General features: G+C 44.1%; 1 protein-coding gene across 1 annotated transcript; it reads left to right on the top strand.

The window, feature by feature from the left end:
- The first annotated feature begins 5,292 nt into the window (after positions 1 to 5,292).
- On the top strand, positions 5,293 to 22,532 carry Tsga13 (testis specific 13). Its single transcript, XM_041675325.1, has 7 exons — positions 5,293 to 5,315; positions 6,558 to 6,639; positions 10,624 to 10,695; positions 11,503 to 11,709; positions 16,708 to 16,850; positions 18,537 to 18,664; positions 22,366 to 22,532. Exons 1-7 carry the CDS (start codon positions 5,293 to 5,295, stop codon positions 22,530 to 22,532), a joined length of 822 nt encoding a protein of 273 aa, XP_041531259.1.
- Positions 22,533 to 22,776: the final 244 nt, after the last annotated feature.

Raw genomic sequence — 22,776 nt, 5'->3', positions numbered from 1 at the left:
CAGTTAGGTTGCTATAGCCAAATGCTGGGAAGCTTATAAACACTGAAATTTATCTCTCATTGTTCTAAGGGCTTAAAGTTGAAGACCAAGGTGCTGGCAGACGCCTGATGAACTTCCTAATTCATGGATGGTATCTCTGCTGTGCCTTCATGTGACAGACTGGACAAAGCTGCTTCCTAGAGCCTCCCTTATTAGAGTATTAGTCACCTCCCCCAAAGGCTGGAACTTCTAGTACCCTCGTTTGGAGGGTTAAGCATCAACCTATGAACTTGGGAGAATATAAAACTCCAATCTTTAGCCAGGCAGTGGTGGCGCACACCTTTAATCCCAGCAAAATTAGACAGAAGCAAGCAGATCTCTGAGTTCAAGTCTGGCCTGGTCTGCAGAGGGAGTTCCAGGGCAGCCAGGGCTGCACAGAGAAACCCTGTCTTGGAGGAAGAAATTTCCAATCTGTAGCATCAAACCTGTCTAAACTCTGGATTCATCTTTTTAAGTATTATATTTATCTTATTTTGACTCTAGAGACTAAACCCGGGGAATCTCCTTCATGCTAATCAAGCACCCTACCACTAGACTACACCGCAAGCTTCAGGCTCCTCATTGAAGCCACCTACTAATCATCCTACCTGTCCCAAGTAAACTCACCGAAACTAACATATTTCTCATATTGGCTCAATTGGTTTGTTCTCTATTATTCTTTAGTTTGCAGAATCGTACCCCCACTTCCTCAGCCAATAAGACTAAAATATAATGGTATTCATTTTCCATGGCTACTCAATCCTGGTCATCCTACCATCCTGATGCCTTTTCCTTCTCCCCACAACCGCTATGTGCTTTAGTGACAATGTCCATTTGGGCATTTTATGCTGGTTGTTATTGTTATAAATCATGGAAATGAAATCTGATTAATGTAGGCCAAAAATGTTTGTTTGAAAGAATATTGGCAGAGTTCAGAGACTTGAAAGGAAAGCTGAAGAGCCGTTGCTTCAGGAAAGGCTGGATCTGGGGTCTCCAGCAAGCAGCACAGATTCTATCATCTTTCATTGCTGTGTCTCTTTATCGAGCTTTCAAATTCTCAGCAAAGAGATTGAGTCCTTCGGGGGCCAGGACCAAGGGTAAATGGCGTACATCTGTAACCGCAACAGACCCTTATGATCACTCAGTCGTCCCCGTCCCCCCACATGCTACCACACCTTATCTTCACTTCTCCATTTTCTAGCCTTACAATCTCCTGTTATCACTTTCAATGCCACCATTTTCAAAATATTTTCTATTTTGTTCAGTTTATCTTTGTGTGTGTGCGCGTGTGCTCTTTTGTCTTTGTGGTTCTTGTTGTTTTAAGACAGGGTATCCTGTAGCCTAGGCTGGTGTCAAACTCACTATGCCACCAGAGATGATCTTGAATTTCCCATCCTTCTGCCTCCACTTCCCAAGTGTGCGGATTGAGGGTGTACACCACCATGCCTGGCTTAGCGTTTAAGGTATCTTTTCCCCTAAGACTTGTTGATAACTTCTCGTGCTCAGTACAACTGACAAGCTTCCTAGAGGTGACTCCACTTTAAAATTGAGATTCTGTGTTCTTCTAGCTTCACCTCTTGCTTCCTTTCCTCTCCTTTTAAACTCTAGACCTTCTGCAGTCATTTTAATACTGTTGAACTGAGAGGGCCAGGGAGTCAGACCAGGGCCATGACAGGTTTCTAATGGCCCCCGCCAGGGACCAGGACTTAGTTTCGGTTCTTGGGAAAGCCCCATCCAGGAGCAATCAATTCGAGGGCGCCCCCACAGTCTTGTGCAAGCTAAAGAGAACTAGAGATAGCTTTCTCTCACCAGCAGCTGAAAAGCCCCAACCATGAGCAGCCAACCGATCCTACAGCAACCCATGCACTCTTTGTTTAAAGCTACCAATCCGTCCCCAGACTAATCTCTCCTGCCTAGAATTTCTCTAACCCGGTTTAGAAAGAGCCTGTGGGTTTCTCTCAGGGTCACCATGTGCCACCCCAACATGTCGGAATTAATAAAGAGCTCTTGTTTATTGCATATGTGGCTGCTGGTCTTTCCTTGGGGGCCTCTCTCAGACCCTGACAGAACAAGTCGTCCTTTGTTCCAGTCGAATGTTTTTAGTTGTGGCGTTCCCTCTTTCCCAAATCCTTCCCTTCGCTTAGTAATTCAGTTTAGAAGTCAGTTCTAAGTCTCTACTAGGCTCTTTAAAAATATATGTGCATTTTTTAATTTTTGTTTTGTGTGTGAGAGTGTGTGTTTGAAATGTGTGAGTGTGTTTCATGTGAGTGCCCACAGAGGACAGAAGAAAACATCGGATTCTCCAAACCTAGTTAAAGGTCGTTGTGAGCCATCCAACATGGGTGTTAGGACCCAAACTTTAGAACCTCTGGAACAGTAGCAGGTGCTTTTAAAGCACAGAGACATTTCCTCTGCCTCGGATTAAGTGTTCTTCCTCATTGCCCCTTTGGCATCCCGAACTTGTCTCTAAATGTGGAAATCACACTTTGTTGCATTCTCCTTGTGTTTCTTTCTGGATTAATTGCTGTCCTTAAGCTTGAGAAACACACTGAATTTGTGTTTGGTTTCAGGAACCTAGGACTGTGTTTGGTGTATTATCACATATGTTAAAATAAACCAACTTTGAGTGCCTCCATCTTTAAGAAGCTGAGTGTTTTGGAGGGAAGCAAGACCAGTGTGTCAGAAACACACACCTAGATACTTATGTGCACCAAAAACAAGGCCTCCAGACCTGGAGCAGGAGGCTGACGGAGGAGTAGCCTAGAGAAGCATCAAATGGTTAGGAGGAGTGTCTTAAGGTGGGGGTGGGGAGGTGGGGGGGGACTGGGGGGTGGGGAGTATGAGAGAAACACTCCCTGTGCATATGGCAGACTTACTGTGTTGAGAGATGGGATGAAAGTGTTGGTTAAGGAAGAGATCAGGGGGTGCTGGGCAGGTCAGTGGGAGGGAGAGGAGCAATGGGTTAGACAGACAAGAGCAGAGCATATAGGATTTTTTTTTCTTTAAATGTGTGCCCTTGGCCCTTACATTCTGTCTTCAGAACAGAGTACTTCAGCATTCTAGATTGCTAATCCATCACCAATTCCTCAGCACCTTCAGAATCCAGAACGGAATTGTAGCCCTCAACATGGGAAGTTTCCCTATTAAGGAATTATATCTTCCTGAGATTTCCTAAAGTCCTTAAAGGTATTGTATGCTGGATCCTTTTTCTTTGCTCCCTCTTTTCTTTCTCCTCCCTCCCTCCCTCCCTCCCTTTCTCCCTTCCTCCCTTCCTTCCCCTTCCCTCTTATATGTCTTTCTTTTTTAAAATAATTTTTTATGATTTATTTAACTTTATTTTATGTGCATTGGTGTGAAGGTGTCAGATCCCCTGGAAGTGGATTTACAGATGGTTGTGAGCTGCCATGTGGGTGCTGGGAATCGAACCCGGAACCTCTGGTGCTCTTAAATGCCTAGCCATCTCTCCAGCCCTTTCTTTTCTTTCTCTGTTAGAGTCTTTCTATGCTGCCTGTGATGACCTCAACCTCCTGAACTCATCTTCTCATGCCTTCATTCTTCTCCTTCAGTCTTCCGAGTAGCTGGGACGAGTATGTCCCACCATGCCCAGATATATCTTTCCATCTTGACCGTAATTTTGTATTTGTGTGATTCTTCCTCTTCAACCTGGATTGCACACAAACAATACAAGACATACAACTTCTCATTCATAGTAAATTTTTTATTTCAATTTCAATACATACTCAAAACTAGACAGACAATTCTAGAAATGCTAAACATGAGAAAAGAATAAAGAACTCATTAGCTCCCTTCCCAAGAATGGAGCTTTCAGGACTTCATTCAGTCCAAGTCACAGCCTGGACAATTTTTTTTTTTTAAAGGATTTCTGTTTAGACAAGCAAACTGGACGAAAACCCTAAGGGGGAAAAAAAAACCTACCAATATGGATTTGGAATATTTTTCCAAACTTTGGTTTTTGCAGGACCTGGGCTTACCAGTCTTGTCAACATTCCACTTAATTTTCAAGGGCCCTATTGGTTACTTCCTTGATTTCTTACTGCTCAAAGCAGCAACCACTAGGCTTCCAGTTTGGTGCTTCATATGCCATCCTAGTAAACTCTTCTTCTTCTTCTTCTTCTTCTTCTTCTTCTTCTTCTTCTTCTTCTTCTTCTTCTTCTTCTTCTCTTTGGTTTTTTGAGACAGGGTTTCTCTGTAGCTTTGGAGCCTGTCCTGGAACTAGCTCTTGTAGACCAGGCTGGCCTCGAACTCAGAGATCCACCTGCCTCTGCCTCCCGAGTGCTGGGATTAAAGGCGTGTGCCATCACTGCCTGACTTTACAAGACTCTTCTTAAGTCCCACATTCTTTAGAAGACCTCCTTCCCAAGCCCCATTATCCTCTTCTTTCTCTAAAGGACAGGTCCCCTCAGCTTGTATCTCGTGTCTCTAATAGTCTGTATTAAGAAACACAGCAGGAACAGGAGAGATAGCTCGGCAATGAAGAGTGAGTGCTTGCTGCCCTTGCACTGCACCTGAATTTTGTTCCCAGCACTCATGTCAAGTGGCTCACAAATGCCTTTAACTCTGGCTCCAGGGGGATCCAACACCTACACTCATGTGCCCCACCCTTCATAAGTAATTAAAACCTAAAGAAATCTTTTTTAAGGTATAGCAGCTCCACCCTACACACACACACACACACACACACACACACACACACACACACGCATTTGCCAGTTTCTCAGCCCTTAGCTGTAGATAAGGATGGCTATGCGTTGAAAGAAGGAAACGGAAAGTTGGAAGCTCCGCAGATTTTCCCCCTTCGTCTACATATGATTTCAATTCATTTAGAATCCTTACGGAGGTTAAATCTCACTACTGTTACTAGATTAGAATGTCACCTTTAAATCATTATGTTAATAATTTAACTTTATAGGTGAAATTGAGACTTCTATGAGATGAAGTTGCTAATGTATTAGCGTGTATTTTTCTTTTCTTGTTTCAGATTTAATAATTACTTCCTTTCCTCTCCCCTCATTAGTTAAATAAATTTAATTTCTCAAGGGCAAGGCTCATCATGCTTATTCAGCTCCCATATCTACAAACCCATTTATTAGTCTTGTTTCCCACGCAGGATCAAGATTGGGTCTGGTTACACAGTGTGTGCTAAGAAAAGAATAATTTTATTGACTTGAATCCTCGTAGAACGTGAATCACTTAAAGAAGCTGAGACCTCAGTAAATTCTTGCTGCAAGTTGGTCCAGTTCTCAGTGAACAGCCATGGGCCCAAAGAAATATACCAAGTACGTAATCTTGTTTACTCATCTAAGCCATAAACACCAATCTCCACTAATTTTGTCACTCAAAGCTCTCTAGATGGCGTGAGTCACAGAGCAGGACCTTGACTAAATGTGTTTGACTTGACCGTCTGTTTGCAGAAAAATGAAACAAAACAAAACAGAGTTGGATCTGTGTTTCATGCGGCAACAAAAGACTTTTGCCAAAAAGAAAGCACCAGGCTGTTCAGGGTGGGAACTGCTGCACTATTGAAGAGCGTTTAGGGTAGTTCAAGACTGGAGCTGAGAGTCTGTGCTGTTTTGTAAACACACACATACACACACAATCATTTTGAAAATTTGCTACACTAAAAATGATGCAGTAGTATTGTTGTGTACTTACAGAATGAGAATACATCAAAACAGCACAAGCTTTAAGAAGCTTAGTCAAAATAAACGTATTTGTATCTTTCTGTTAGACTTGGGAATATTTTTAAACCCTTTGGCCTGAACTTGGAGGACTAGGGATGTAACTCGGGTGGTGGAGCCTTGTTTAGCAAGTGCAAGTCCCTAGGTTCAGTCACCAGTATGGGAAGAGAAGAGTCAAGGACTCCAAAATACTTTCTTAGGTATTGCAACTTTCTCCTTTCCCTCAAAAGGAATTGGTATCTAGTAGAAGATGGAAAAATAAAGGAAATAATAGTACATCAAACTGTTTGCCATTGGTGGCTGGTTTTGCTACCCTAGTTCTAGGAAAAGAAATTTTTAGATGTGGTTAGGAAGATGATTTGACCATTAATCCAAGCAAGCCAGTAAGAATCAGAAATGGAGTTGTGACATTCCCTAGCTATATTCTTTTTTTCATGACTGGCCAATTGGCCTTTCCTGGCAAAGTCAGGGCCATTTCAATATGGAGGGCAAGTAGGTAGGTATTCAAAATTGCTGTAGGGGGTCTTTAAGGTAGGGAAGTCTAGTTGTCTGCAGGAGTTTCCTTGGGCATTCTTCTAAAGCAACTTCTCTGAGTGATTCAAAACTCCTATTAAAAGAAAGTTAGCTTACTGGATGCCAGCCTATCTTGGAGAAGACCGTATTTGCTTAACCCTTTAACCTTAAGTTTTTCCTCAGCATGCAAGCTAGTTATGAGTTCTATCCAGTTCATGAGCTCTCAAGTTAAGCTCCCAAACTTAAACAGAGGGAGACTGGAGACATGCACAGAGTTTGGATTCTTGAGTCAGCAACGCAACTGGATATTCTATTCTTTTTTTCTAGGTTTCAAGAAAACAGGGCATTAAAGCCGATGGCAAATGTCTCTATTAAATTTGAGAAAAAATTAGATCCAGATGGTGATGAGGTAAGAAAAACCGGGTTAGTAGTATATGTCCTATGCCATTTTCCTTGGGATTGCTTACAAGGGGCTTTATAAACTTCCCATGAAAAGTAAAGAGAAGCAAACATTTATATCCAGAGTGAGGTTAGTTTATTTTATTTTACGAAAAAGAAACAGAGAAGTTTAGGGGGACAACAAGGACATATTAGCAACACATCAGGACACAAAACCTAAAAATTAGTAACTTACCTTAGGACATATTAAATTCTAATTCACATAGACATCAAGGCTATTTTTATAATCGGTTAGCACACAGTACATATACATTTTTTGATTGATTTTTTTAAGTTAATATATAAAGTATTTGTTTGCTTGTTTTGTAGTACCAGAGACTAAAGCCAGCCCCTCATGTGTACCAGCCACTCACTCCACATAGAGCTATCTCCATACCCACATTTTAACTACAGGGGTCTCACAAAGTTGCCCAGGGTAGCCTTGAACTCAAGATCCTTCTGCTCTGGAGTAACCAAGACCACAAGCCTATGCCACTAAGCCTAGCAAAGTAATAAATTTCAATATGGCACTGGATGTGTCTTATGTATGTCAGTATTATCGATTCCTATTTGTCCCCTTCCTGCCACTTCCCTTTCCATGTTTTCTCTCTTCCTCTTGCTGACCCATTTCTTCCGTCTGAAACATTACCCTCTTCTGTGTTCGTGTCACCTATATTCTATAAGTAGTGTCCTAGTTAGCTTTACTGTCAACTCGACACAGCCCAGAGTCATCTAAAGGGAGTCTCAGCTGAGGATTCGCCCAGGTCGAACTGGCCTGGAGACAGGTCTGCAAGGGGTTCTCTTGATTGTTAATTGATGTAGAAAGGCCTAGTCCGCTGTGGGCAGCACCATTCCCTGGGTAGACAGTCTGGGCTAGAAAGCTAACTAAGCATAAGCCTGGGAGTGCGCCACCAATCCTTTCATGGTTTCTGCTACAGGTCATTTCTCTCAACAGCGGACCGCATCTGGGAAGTATAAGCCCAATAAATCCTTTCCTCCCCGAGTTGCTTTTTGTCAGTGTGTTTTTATTGCAGCAACAGAAAGGAAACTAGAACACCCACCACCTTGAGATCTCTTCCTCCCACTGATGGTTTCTTCCTCCACCGCCCAACACATTTAAATCTAGTGTTTGCATATGAAAGAAAAACAAGTGCATTTATCCTTCTGAGTATGGCTTGTTTTACTTAACATAATGGGCTCCCATCCCTTTTCCTGAAACCGCCATAATTTCATTCTTCTTTAAAGTCTATTATGTATATAGACCACAAAGTCTTTATCTACTCATCTATTGGATATCTGGCTTGGTTTTCACCCCTTAGTGATTGTGAATGGCACAGCAGTAAGCATGGCTGTGCATAGCTCTCTGTGGTCTGTTGATTTGGGGTAGTATGGCTGCAGTCTCCCTGTTTTTTAATTCTTTTGAGAAACTTCCACACGAACTTCCGTGGTGGCTGCAAGGTTTACACTCCCTCCAGCAGTGCAGACAGGTTTCAAGGTCACAGCTTCTAGCAAAATTCCATTGGATGTCCTGGTTGCTTTCCCAAGATTATCATATTCAAGTGAATTTTTGAAGCCAACTTTTATTTCGCCAGCGATAATGTAAGTCAACTTGACAAAATTAAAAACATATTCCAATTGCTAGGTTTAGTCAACTGCTACAGGCTGATTTGGAGCAGAGGTGCCATTTCTCAGAAAAGTCCAGAAGTTAAAATGTTTTCCTCACAGACTTTTCTCCCTAAAATTAATTAAAAAAAAAAAACTTTAAGGGGGAAAAAGGTCTTCATATCACACAATATACTTGTTTTCCTTAACTTTCGTTTTGAACAAGTAGACGTTAGTTTTCCAAAAGCTAAAAACAAAACGATTAGCTCTTTGGGTTTTGTCCCGTATTTCTCCTCGCCCTTTCTGAAAGAAGGGGCTGGGTTCCTTCAGTCCTCATCTAACCCAAGGGCCACAGCCGCTGGCAGCTTCCTCCTGCAGTACCGCGCATTTCTCCCGCCTATGGCTCTACCCCATTTTTAATGTCTCCAGCTTCATTCGCTTTTCAGCGCATGCCTCCTTTTCCCAGAACCCCACCTTAACTCTTTGGGGGCATGGCCTCTTCCGAAAGATGATGCAAACCTCGGATTATGCTTGTCTGCTTGTATTCTGATTTTTAAGTGTGCTACGAAGGCAATTCATGGTCTCCGTCTCCTGGGTTCTTCTTCTTTCCATTCCTACTTAGACAACCCACAGCTAAGCACATGCGGAGGAGCCCTTACTTTATCAGACAGGGCACTCTCACGGTCTGAATAGCAACTCTTCTACCAATACAATGACGTTTTGTACTACACAGAGAAGTGACATCAAAATTTAGCTATTTTTCAACAACTTTAAAAGAATTCTATTTTGCAGAGATATTCAGAAATGCAAAACGCTCTCTCTTTCCCCTTCTAAGGGGAGTCAGTTCCCAGCTCAGTTGGCAGAGTTGCCCCTGGAGGCCCTTAGAGTTGGCACTGCTTAGGTTGCTGTCCTTTGTAGCTGGTTTTCTCCTTAAAGGTTAGCCTCTGGGGGCTGGAGAGATGGCTCAGTGGTTAAGAGCATTGCCTGCTCTTCCAAAGGTCCTGAGTTCAATTCCCGGCAACCACATGGTGGCTCACAACCATCTGTAATGATGTCTGATGTCTTCTTCTGGCCTGCAGACATACACACAGACAGAATATTGTAAACATAATAATAAATAAATATTAAAAAAAAAGGTTAGCCTCTGGGTCAGCATCAATTGAGGGGAAAGGTGTGATTCCACGTGTCTGCTACTCTACAGCCTATGTGGCATTGTGCATGTGTAGGCGTGTGCTCATGTGTAGGGTACATGTACGTGTGTGTGTGTGTACATGTGTGTGAGGGGGTCTATGGGGGCTGAGGATACGTGTGTGTGTGTGTACTTGTGTGTGAGGGTCTATGGGAGTTGATAGTTCATGTGTGTATATGCGCACATGAAGACAAGAAGTCACACTCAGGTTTTGCTCCCTGGGACCCCCTCACCTTATTTTTTGAGACCGAGTCTTTCACCCGTTTCCGGCTTTGCTGCTCAGGCTAAGCTGACCAGCCAAGCAGTGCCAGGGCTCTCCCTGTATTTGCCTCCTCAGAGCTGGGATTCCAATCATGTGTCACGACGCATGACTTTTTATGAGGTTGCTGTGGATCTCTTGCTCACGTGGCAAGCACTTTTCGTGACTGAGTTAGCTTCCAACGGCAGGTCCACATTATCATCTACAAACTTCTTCCTAAATCCCAGGATTTCAAGAATCTTGCTCTCCTGGCTGTAGACCTTGTTACAAAACCCCCAGAATACAACACAGGCAAAAGGGTCTCCTCATTTAGGGTCTGGAAAAAGACCCTCCCAGTGAGAACGAGATGAGGTCATGCTGTTTAGTGAGTGTGACTCGGGCACAGGCAGAACGCTCAGTGGGAAAGTGTTCACAATGCATGTGTGAAGGACCTGAGGCTGAATCCCCAGGTCAGGGCTGGTTGACTGCTTGCCTGGCATAGGCAAAGCCCTTGGTTAGCCCAGTACCGGATAGACCAGGCATGATGGCAGAAGCCTGGAATACACACTTAAGAGGTGGAGGCAGGAGGATCAGAAGTTAGCTTGGGATGCATGAATCCTAGTCTTAATAAAAAAGAAAGAATTTTTTTTTTTTAATGTGGCAGTGTGGGCCCATAACTCTAGTATTTGGGGGGAAGGGCCAGAGACAAGATTCCTGGGACTTGCTTGCCAGTCCGTCTAGCTGATATAGTAAGCTCGGGGTTCAGAAACACTGTCTCAGAATATAAGGTGGGGAGAAAGACAACTGATGTCTGGCCTCTACCAGCACACACACACATACAAACACACACACGTGCACAGAGAGAGAGAGAGAGACAGAGAGGAGAGGTGTGGCTTGAGATCACTAATTCTGTTTCTTGTCTACAGATATATGATACAACTGGGCAATCAAAATTTGTCCTTAAGAACCTCAGATACTACACAGTCCATCCAAATATGGTAGGTGGCAAAGCATCCCCGCAAGACCTCTGAGGGTGAATTTCAACAACGGGTCCAGAACTCCAACTACAGAGTAACCCTAATACCTCCAAGTATCCCCCTGGTTTCCAGGATGGGGAATCAGGAGCGGTTTTGGGGATACATGGTGGGAGGGGAGACTCAGGGAGGAAGTGGTCCCTGCTCATTTTATTCTTCAGTAGAGAAAATTCGATCAGGGAAAATACGTGTAACCCATGCTTCCTCCCTCCCCTCCGCTCTAGTCTTCCTATTCAGAGAAAAGCAAGCTACGTGGTGCTGGTGCGCACACCAGCAGTGACTCACTGTGCTTTGTGACTGTCTTTGCCTTCTAACCCCTCTACAGCTTGTTAATAATACCCGTGCCTGGAGACAGATGTTGGTGGAAATAAGAGAAGAGCTGAGCTGAGCTGAGCTTCCGGGGTGCCCCTCCACCTCAGAGGCAGGTGGAGAAAGGCCAAGCAGGCTGAGCCACAAACAACTTCTATTTGTGCCACTAAGGCTAGATGCTATCTTTTTTTTGTGTGTGTGACTTTAATCATCTTGTTCTGTTACTATGGAAACCCTTCTGGTTCATTTCCCCAGGCTCCTAGTTTATTTGCAGTTTTAAGGGGAGGCTGTGACAGAGAGCTTCTAAAAGTTTGAAATCAACAAAGTTAAAGGCAGGTTGGTTCAGGCCCTGCTCAGCCTCTCAGCCTACCCTGCAGAGTGAGGAAAAATTGGCCAACTGATGCCTTAGTCCTCCCTTGATCTAATCCCTTTGTCTGTCTGGAAACCTTTCTCTCTACTCAGGCCAAATACTATGAGCCTTTGAAGCCCACTAAGCTGCAAAGATTCCTGGCTCAAAGGAAGAAAATCAACAGTTTCATGGTAAACGTGACTGAGTACGATCAGGATATGACCTTACTGCTCATGACCAACAACCCACCTCCCTGCTCTGTCAGGCAGCAGGAACAGGAAGGAGCTCCAAAATACTTTCCCCCGGAGTTTCAGTTCAAGGTAATGGTGCCCAAGAAAGTCTCCTGGCAGCCTCTGTATGGACCAGAGGGAGGCAGGGATGAGAGGAAACATGGAGAAAGCCAATTTAACCTAGAGAAGGGTTACCAAGATGCCTACCTCCTTCTTGTGCCTGGCCACACATTCCCTGAAATCAGAATAGCTGTGAGTCTACATGGGCTACATAGCACAACCCTGCTGTCTCAAAACAAAGCAACACGCTGAACATATGCTGAACATATTCAGTAAAATAAAAGCTAGAACAAGACTATGGCGTGATCATAGAACAAGTTCTATCTTGAAGAACCTTGGAATCCAATAGGCCAAAAAACGACATACATAAATTACAGCAATTCTACTGTACCAGGATATGTGAATAATCTAAGAATACTTAAGATATAGAAATTATGTAGACTGGAGAAGATCTCCATGTTGGGGAGAAGGGAGTAATTGTGGAAGTGACTCACTACAAAAGAATAGGAGACTGTTCCAATAGGGACTTGGGCAGGCTTGGAGACATACGGAAGGGAGGCACTTTCATGGAGGTCTGAAAGAGAAAGTGGCAGGCGATAAAAAAGGGTGTAATCAAGTTTGTGTATTAGAAAGAGCATTTGCAGGCTGAAGGAAGGTGCATTAGTTACAGAAAAGACAAAAGTCAAAAAGATTACTTCTGATGCTGCCTTAATAGTCGATATGAGCAGCACTGAGAATTTGAACTAAATTCAAAATAGCAGAGGAAGTGAAGACAATTCATTTAAGAGTATTTGGGATCCAGGAGCTAAGGAAAATGGTGACAGCCTGGAAAGCAGCCCCAGCCTAACAGGAAGAAATTAAATAAGTAAAAGTACAAAGGAAAGAAGCTAACAGAGATGCAAGTCTGGGAACGGGAGAGCCCAAAGAGACCTATCCTTATAGCAAAATGTGAGCCGGGAGTAAGGACTTCTGTCGCCACTACATGGGTGGTAGTGAGCGATGCCAAAACGCAGTGGTGTATACTGAAAAAGAACTCATGAGTTCATTGTCTGCGGTCCCTCGGGTCTCAGCCTTTGTGCCCTTTGACAGTAACGTCAGTGCTTATTGTGGTAGTGGGTGTAATGTGTTTCTGAGTAAGGGACAAAGGTGGGCCAGGGTTGCTCTCTTTAGCACAGAGAAGGGAACAAAGCAGACATGTAACCTGAGTGCGCAACGAGCTTTCTTTCCAAAGCTGCACCCCCCCCCCCCCCCCAGTGAGACCCCGAGGTCAGGGGCAGGCCTGGTCGTGCTCACCAACAAGCAGTACTAGGGGAATTGTATCAGTGGACAGTGTCAAGGCTCTGCCTCAGAAGGCTGGAGAGCATGCTGTCTCTAGTGGCTCTGTTCCTGCTGTACGTCCCTCCCCAGCTTTTGGAGACCTAGGGTTACACGCAAGAAAAGCAGTCTTTACTATGTCCAGGCACAGTGTAGCTTCCAGTACGCAAGCAGATGAACACTCACATCAACCGTGGTTGCTCTCAGCCCCTTCTAAGTGCCTCTGGCCCCAGCACTGTCTTCTATGAGAATGCCCAAGGAGCATGGTTTTGCACAATATGACTCTCTCTATCCCTAGTATGGACCAGGTATGGATAAAAGAGCCACAGAAACAAAATTCCTAGGCTGGTAACTTATCTGAGGTGCAGACTGTTGCCTCGAAACCCAAACAAACCCAAATTAAACCAATCAATGTACTAACCACCAAATCCCCGAGTTAATCAGAGATTTTCATTTCTAAGCACCTGTATTAGGAGATGAACTGATTAAGGCAATGGGAATGGAACTCGAAAGGGCACACAGGGTGATGCCGTAAATCAAACCAAGGGGAGGAGTGTAGCGAAAGGGCCAGAGATGTGTTTGTTTGAAGTTATGGTGAAGGAAGAAAGATCGATATAATTATATAGATTGTATCCCTTGTATCTATCTCTACATACGTATATATGTAGACTACACAAGGGCTATAGAAGTTTCAGAGTTTGAGAAGGGGAAGGGAAGAGGAGGGGGAAGAGACAGACAGGAAGACAGAAGGGACATATTAATATGTCATAGTTAAGATAACCGGTAACTCTCCACTAGTGCCATCTTGGATCCTAAATAACTTTCAGTTCCTGCTTATTTTATTTGCATTTAAATCTTAAAAATGAAAAGAAGAAAGCCTTTACTTTTGAGAGGAGAAGGAGTGGCATGTGGAGGTCAGAGGACAACCTGGCAGGCAGGGTAGGCTCTCTCTTTCATCTTGTAAATTGTGAGGATGGAAATGAAGCCCTTAGGCTTGGCGCTGAGCCCCTTTATCTACCTTTACCAATGAGCCGTCTCACCACCCTTTTCTTTTCCTCTGAGGTCCAATTCTACTAAGGTTCTGCTGTTTTTAATGGCAGAGTCATTAACTGTGTCTTAGTTTCTAGGTTCTGCTGTCTCCTTAAGTCACCTGTTAACTTACAGAGAATCTTGTCTTCCAAGTGGAGCAGCTTCAAGAGAAGGCATTCAGAACGAAAAAGCAATAGTTCAGTGGCAACCCCAGCTATTTTTTAAAAAGATTTTAAAATGATGAAAGAGTTCAGTATGTCCATTGGTAACTCCGTCTCTCCTACTATGTGCCAGCCCCCATGAAGGCTAAGAGTCCCAGGGTAAATAAGTCACCAGGGGCTTTGCTTTGCAGAAGTATAAGTCTAATGGCTTATCTATGCAGACCACAGGCAAAGAAGCAACCACACAGATGGCAACAGAATGGGACAGGTGCTGTGGAGATCAGGGAAAGGGAATACCATGTGAGGGGAGCTCTACACTGTGATTCAGGGAGGCTCTCAGCAGAGCTCGGGACTATTCATCAGATACTTAGGGCTGGGGAAATCTCATGTGATTGCTGCTCCCGGCAAGCGGGGCTCCTTTTTACATAGCCTCGCGTTAGGAAAACATTGATTTTTCTCTAGTGAGCTAAATCAGGAGAATAAGGCAATTCAAACGGAGTCAGGTGAAGAATGGTTCAAGTTACTGACGATGCTTCTCTTGGGAGAAACAGAGCCTGGGAGGAACATGGATGACGTCCTCGCGATTTTTGAGTATGCTATGCAAGAGGCACTGGATTCCTTCTGTTTGCACTGTTTCAGAGAAAGCTACAAGGAGATGGCTATTGATTGACTGAAGAGGAAGCTTATTACTAACATCATTGTCACGATGATTAGCGTGTGTGTTACATGAGGAGGAGGCAGGACAGGCATGCTTATATTAGATCATATGTGGGAATCAGAAGCCAGCTCTGTGGGTTTAGCTCTGGGGTTGGAACTCGGGTCTCCAGGCTTGTACAGCAAGTGCCTTTGCCTGCTGAGGTGTCAGACAATGGGATCACTTGGCAGGGAGATTATGCATGGGATACGAGTGCCAGACAGTCCCGCTGGATGACTTTTAAGAATCTGAAAGTTTTTGATTATGTGACCTTTAGGAATGGTAAAATTATTACCTCATAAGACCTTTCATTCTATGGCCTTTGCACAAGAGAGAAAAGAATGTAGTAGATAAGGCAGCCATCTCTAAGGAAGGAAGGTAGTGGTTCATGGGCCTGTTTCCCAATTTACTCCTAAATATTTGGTCTCCCAAGCAATTCACGGATGGGGTCTAAGTGTGCTGTGTCAGAAACACAGACAGGCACATCTGTGTCCTTACCCAATGTCAGAATTCATTGAATAGCGATAAACTCACAGGCAACTTGCTTTCTTTGGTTGGCTGCAATTTGCCAAGCGGTCCTGATTTCCTTCGATAGTTGGCTGCCGGCAAACACAGATCATTTCATTACAATCTTAACTATGAAAAAAAACCTCCAGGACAGGAACCAAAAGCTACGGAGAAACCCTGTCTCGAAAAATCAAAAAAAAAAAAAAAAAAAAAAAAAAAAGAAAAGAAAAGAAAAAAAACCTCTCAGTTTCGTACACATTACACGTCACACAGTGAATCTGTCTATCCCTTTATCCAGCTACAGATATGAAGGTTTCAGAATGGCTCGAGAAGGGTCATAGGGTCTGCAGAGACTTTACTGGAGGCAGAGGCAGGGTTAGTGCGGATGCAAATGAATTACAACAGGTGCTTAGATCAGATTAGCAATCCACGTGGAGAAGAACCCAGTTGGAAAGCTCCCGGAAGCACAGAGCTAAGTGGCAGTGCTGCAGGGTCCAGCTGAGCTGCGGAGGCACAGGGCCATGAACATGGAGTCTGGATGGATGGATGAAGGAATGGGTGGATGGGCAAAAAAAAAAAAAAAAAAAAAAAAAAAAAAAAAAATCAGCTTTGCCAAGAGGTGGAGACTAAGCTGAGCCGGAGCCTCAGGGGCAGCCATGAGTTCTCCACTTGCCAGTCCTTTGGCGCACACACACTGGTCACATGGCCAGTCTCTGGGGCTGCTGCCAGCACAGTATTAGGTGACTTCTAGGTGAGTTCCTCTTTATGGAGTTCAGGAGCGAGCCACTGGTTTGGAGTGTCCAGTACGGTCTCGGGTTTTTCTGATATGGCTTTACCTATCAGTTTAGGAGTAAGTTACTTGCCAGTGTGCCTCGGGGTTGGTGCTGAATGGGAGATGCTTCCTATGTGTGCTACGAAATACAGAATCCTCCTTCTCTGCATCTGCCCTCAAAATGAAGCCAAATGCAGCCGAGGAACAGCACAGCACCACTACTGTTTCACACAACATGCGGTTACTTAGAGCAAGACACAATGCGACTGCATAAACTCTTTCCCCAAACCCAGGGAGCTTCCTCGGCCGTTCACTTTCGGGAGCCCATAACTAAGGAGTTCAGCAGATTACTCATGAAACCGACCAAGCTTTAGGAACGTTACCTAACAACGAATCTCCAGTGTCTCCACTCCTCTCACTGTGGTTGCTGAGTTCCCACCTGTCCCTCTGCTAGGCTGGGCCATTGTGATCTAGTCTAGGAAGCCAGCTCAGTTTGTCAACTTCCATGGGTTCAGCTTCCTTCCTCCTTTACTCTTTTCTCCCCCCCTCAGGAAACTCACCATCAGCTCAAATCCACCAAGGACTTCTGCCTCCCCACGATGCCTCAGAAAAAGAAGTTAAGACCAGATCTGAAGCCAATCTTCTCTGTGAAACAGACAGGCGACCCCGCCTCCAAGGGACAGCAGTGGTTTAGGTGAAATTCTAGCTCTTGTTGTGTTTGTTTTCTTCTTCTCTTTCCCTTGGTTGTATTGCTGTGTCACTTAGCAAACCCAAATGGGAGCCCAAGGAGATTGAGGATGAGGTCGACTGGAAGAGGATGCAGTGGCGCTTCCTCGTGTAATTTTGGTTGTAAAGAAGATGTCAAAGCACGTAAGACAGTCTTCATGTTCTGTGAGTTAAGTGTTGTCTTCAGCAGCAGGGCCGACCATCAGGTAGCGGAGATGCAGTAGGACCAAGACACATAGGAACTCACAGCGACTGTGGCAACTGGTACAAGACCTGACCAGGTTGAGACAGAAAGTTCTCAGCACTGAAAGTGAACATGGTATCCTACCCTTAACCAAGACACTATCTGCAGTAACTACACACTGGCAAAAAGAACACTGGTTTTCTCCAATGGAGTCTCCCTATGCCACATTTCAGGACAGGCCCCGTGCCCAGGAGTAGTTGGCCAACACAATACAACAATCCCAATGGTATTTTTTTTTGTGGACTTTTGATCTAATTGTACTTTGTTTTAGCATTTCATTAGCCTTTTGCTTATTTGTTTTGATTTTCATTTTTGTGGGTTTTTGTGTTTCTTATTTTCTTTTCATTTTTAAATTCTTTTTTTGGAGAGAGAGAACAGGAAGTTGTATGAGGAGGATCTGGGAGGAATTGGGAAATGGAAAATCATGATCAAAATTTGTATGGAAAACATTTTTTTTTTCACTACAAATGAATAAAAAAAGCAGGGTTGTGGTACTGCACACCTTTAATCCCAGCACTCCAGAGGTAAAGGCAGGCAGATCTCTGTGAGTTTGAGGCCAGCGTGATCAACAGAGTGAGTTCCAGGTCAGCCAGGGATACACAGGAAACCCTGTCTTAAAAACCCAAAAAAACAAAAACAAAAACGCAAAAAAAAAGGGCTACAATATGACCTATGACATCACTTATATGTTAATGAAAGAAACACAGCAAAGCAAAACTAATGTTTTCCACTGACGGTAATTTCAAAACTGAAGGAAAATGTATAAATATATTCTAAGGTCTCCGTTTGGAGGAGACAGCAAAATCAAAGTGTAAGTTAAGAATGAGAGGAACAAATGCTATGAGGACACAGCAAAAGGAGGTTTTTGAAGGCTGGGAGCTGGCTCAGGAAAGTGCTTACCGCACTCGTTTGGGGACTAACTTTGGTGCAAACTCATCACACTGGGAAGTGGAGACAGGAGGATCTCTGGAGCTTCCTGGCCAGACAGTCTAGCAAACTCCAGGTTCAATGAGAGCCCCTGTCTCAAAAACTAAAGGAGAGATTGAGGAAGACACCAACACATGTCTCTGGCCTCCACACTTGCATGCACACATATGCACACGTATGCACAGATGTATGCACATACATTAACATTTTTTAAAAACAGGCATAAGAAGCTTTTATTTGAAACTATTCATAGGAAGAGATTTTAACTAACATTGAAAAGACAGGGGATTCTGGAATTAGCTGAAAGGTTATAGTGTGTCCAGTATCCTAATCCCGCCATTTTTTTTTAAGCCAACCACACTAACCCTCTGGTCATTGTCCTTTCTTGCATGCAATCTCTGAGGATGTAGTTAACTTGACTTTTAGGTGACTGGCCATTTGCCTACAGCCCTGGATCAACCAAGTGCACTTTTGTTGGTTAAGGTTTTCCACTGACAATGATTTCAAGACTGAAGGAAAGTATTCCAAAATGTATGCTTTGAGGAGACAGAAGAAAATGTATCCTGATCTCATCTTTCCTCCAGCCTCCCAAGTAGAGGTGAAGAAAGACGGTAAGTTCTCCTCCCTCCTCACTGTGTTCTACTAGACTGTGAGCTCTCCTCCCTCCTCACTGTGCTCTACTAGACTGTGAGCTCTCCTCCCTCAGCACTGTGTTCTACTAGACTGTGAGCTCTCCTCCCTCCTCACTGTGCTCTACTAGACTGTGGGCTCTCCTCCCTCTGCACTATGCTCTACTAGACTGTGAGCTCTCCTCCCTCCTCACTGTGCTCTACTAGACTGTGGGCTCTCCTCCCTCTGCACCATGCTCTACTAGACTGTGGTCTCTCCTCCCTCAGCACTGTGCTCTACTAGACTGTGAGCTTTCCTCCCTCCTCACTGTGCTCTGCTAGACTGTGAGCTCTCCTCCCTCCTCACTGTGCTCTGCTAGACTGTGAGCTCTCCTCCCTCCTCACTGTGCTCTGCTAGACTGTGAGCTCTCCTCCCTCTGCACTATGCTCTACTAGACCAATATGTGGGTTGGAGAGAGAATCTGCTGGGCTGAGAGAGTTGCTTGAGCAGGCACCCATCTTTTGTGATGGGTCCAAACATGACTTTTCCTTGTAGAAGAAAGCACTTGGGATGCAGAGGCAGGCGGATCTCTGTGAGTTCAAGACCAGCCTGGTCTACAAGAGCTAGTTCCAGGACAGGCTCCAAAACCACAGAGAAACCCTGTTTCGAAAAAACAAAACAAAACAAAACAAACAAAAAAAAAGATACTCAAATTTTGAGAAGGTTCAGAAGTTATAGGGTTTCCTGAACTATATCATCTACCACTTTCATAGTCTTTATCATAATGATGCATGCCTTTAATCCCAGCACTTGGGAGGCAGAGGCAGGCAGATCTCTATGAGTTTGAGGTCAGCCTGGTCTACAGAGAGAGTTACAGAACAGGCTCCATAGCTCCTGAGAAACTCTGTCTCAAAAAAAAAAAACAACAAACAAATAAAAAAAAGAAAACAAACAAACAAAAAACCAACAAAACAAACAAAAAAAAACCTCTTAAACTAAATACTATAATCGCTGACAACATGGTTTTGAAACTTAGGTCCATATAGCTTAAAATGTTAATCTGTGTACAACCTAAAGCCTCCAAGATGTGTATAGATCGTACTTTCTGGAAAATTGCTTTAAAGGGCCAAAGTCTAAGTATGTCACAAGGATGACACAGTTGCTCATGCTTCTAATCCCAGTACTCAAGAGACAGGCAGGCAGACTGCATGAGTTTGAGCCAGCCTGGTCTACATAGGGAGTTCCAGCACAGCCTGAGCTACATAGTGAGACCCTGTCTTAACAACAGCAAAAGGTATGTGAGTCTCAGAGGCCCACAAAGTCTCTTTGAGATAGGGGCTAGAATAGGGTGGAAGTGGGTTGGGGCAAGGATTATAGAAGAAAATATAGTAAGAATGCTCATATATTGTCTCTCATTTAATAACACCCATTGGGGGCTTCTGTGCTAGACTCTTATTAAACTCCAAAGGTAAAGACAGTCTAGACTAAGAAGGGCCTTGTATATTATATACACATGGGCTTAGATTTTTCTCCATTATGTAGTTGTTGCACCTCACCGAAAGGTTTCAGAGTGTCAAGTACACAACTGTATACTAGACATGCAACTGATGAGTGTTAGCCATGCAGCCAGAGCGTTAGCATAAGACAATCATTTCTTAAGGGTTGTATTTTACTATCTTTTCATTGGCTCCTTTAATCTTCTCTGTTCCTCCAAAACTAATTTGCCACCTCTTTCGTTCTATCCCTACAAGGCTTCTCCTTGGTTCCCCATATACAACCAAAACCAATCTATGGTGAGGGGAAAGAAAAATGGATCAATGTCCAAAAGAGCTGAAGAAGCAGAGTGGTCCATCTTGCTTAAAAGAGCCCAGCCTCAGTTTCTTCACTCTTCTACATGCCTTCGCATTTACCTGTCCTTGGGAATAGCCAGGTTTCATGACCCTGTCCTTACCTAACTCCCAGCTATGGTCCAAGGGAGAAGAGGATCTCTATAGCCGGTTTTTCTTGTCAGACTTACTTTGGACCGCCATCCCCCATTAGTAATAAGACACGTAGACTTACTATTAATTATGAAAGCTTGGCCTTAGCTTGGGTATGTTCCCAACTAGCTCTTATAATTTAACCCACTTATATTAGTCTGTATTCAGCCACATGGCTCATTACCTCTCTTTCATACTCTGCATCTCACTGCTTTCATCTCTAGCATGCTTCGGATTCTTCCCAAGTTCCTCTCTCTTTCCAGAAGTCCTGCATATCCTCTCCTGCCTAGCTATTGGTTGTTTGGCTCTTTATTAAACCAATCAGAAGGTGCCTTGTCAGAGACATAGCTTCACAGTGTACAAAAAGATTATCCCACAACAGGGCTCTCTTTCTCCAAGGCCTGTTTATTTTCAGTCCCAGTATATAGAAAAGGAAACTTCTATTTCTTCCATGAGAAAGCCTACCTGATGAGTATGGATTAGATTTAATAAACAGAAGGCAGCTATAATCATTAGCATAGTACTTAAAGATTTATTTATTTTATTTTATATAGGAGTGTTTTGTTTATATGCCATATACCACATGTGTGTTTGGTGCCCACAGAGATCAGAAGAGAGTGCCTCAGATCCCCAGAAGCTAGAGTTACTGATAGTTGTGAACTACCGTGTGGGTGCTGGGAACTGAATCCGGATTAGGCACGTTATTCAGCTTAGTCTGTATACGGTGGGGAATTTTTTTTTTCCTTTTTGGTTTTCTGAAACAAGGTTTATCTGTGTAGCCCTGGCTGTCCTGGGACTTGCCAACCATGGCTAGCATGAAATTTTTCTTTAAAATTTGTAATTCAACCTAGATAAGACTTTCTCTAATTTTGCCAGAGCCCTGTCCTTAACAGGATGAGCTAGATACATGCATAAAGTAGTTTGTCGGTCTGCCGACACTAGTGACACTAAGGAGTGGTTATTTAATTTACTTTTGTACCTGAACGGCCAGTTTATGGCGCATTTCTTCAACAATAACCTATCAGCCAGGGTGTTTTAGTAGCGGCTTCATTTCCAAGCTAACATCTCCTCTGTCCTCCAAATGATGTCCCACGATATTTGTGTGTGTGTGTGTGTGTGTGTGTGTGTGTGTGTGTGTGAGAGAGAGAGAGAGAGAGAGAGAGAGAGAGAGAGAGAGAGAGAGAGAGAGATTTCGAGATCCATCTGGGTAGAAGCTGTGAAGGCTGGTTAGGAGGTTGCCCAAGAAGCAAACCGCGCCCTGAATCGCTGACAGCACTTAAGATCGCATCAATAGACAACGCCCTAAGAACCAGTGAAGCCGGAAAGGCCATATAGAAATGTGACGCCATCCATGTCAAAGGTAGGAAAAGTGTGTTATTCATACTCCGAGTCGAGGACGAATATGAGAAAATGTTTTGGGAAAGCACTGAGGTAGGCGATGAGTTTGTCCCTTAAATTACTCTAGTGTTAATGAGTACGGCTGCAGACTGAATCACTTGAAAAGGGCGAGAGCTACGAAGACTACACTGGCAGTGGGTTCTGGTGAAGAAGGAATCCAGAATTATATAAGAGGTCAGGAATGACAGTCCCCAAATCTACCTTCTCGGTAAGAGTTAAGACCCACTTTCTGGTCCCTCCAAACGGATCACATCTCGCCTTCCTTTTAAGTATCCTTCTAGTGCTTTCAGAGATGTCCATTCAACGTGTCCTGTGCTTTGTCATAGTTTCGAAGAAGTCAAAGGGTGAGCCACCAACTTCGCAAGTCCTTTGGGAACCACTGACATTTTCAAAGCTCCTGGAAGAGAAGCCCACCAGATGTGTGCCAGGGGATAGCGTCTTTCGCTATGGAAGAGCCCAGCAGTGGGTTATCAAAAATGCCGTTGTCATTTAGGGGTTATCAAAAGTGCCGCTGTCGTTAAGTGAAGACGAATCCTTCAAGTCCCCTTCCTGGCTCTCCAAGAACTGAGAAGGCCTAGAGATGTCACCAACCAAATAAAGTTCCACACTTGCTGCCTCAGACCAGGGTGACACAGCTTGGCAAATGGGGCGGGGCAAGCCTCTGGGCAGCGCCTGGCCACGCCCCCGTGCGGCAGTGGGCGGAGCGGAGGGCGTGCCTGCGTCCCTAGGGGGCGAGG

This window comes from Microtus oregoni, unplaced genomic scaffold, assembly GCF_018167655.1.
Source record: "Microtus oregoni isolate MIOR12 unplaced genomic scaffold, Mior012 000026F_ref0000081, whole genome shotgun sequence".
Classification (NCBI taxonomy): domain Eukaryota; kingdom Metazoa; phylum Chordata; class Mammalia; order Rodentia; family Cricetidae; genus Microtus; species Microtus oregoni.
This window is presented reverse-complemented; position numbering and strand designations above follow the sequence as displayed.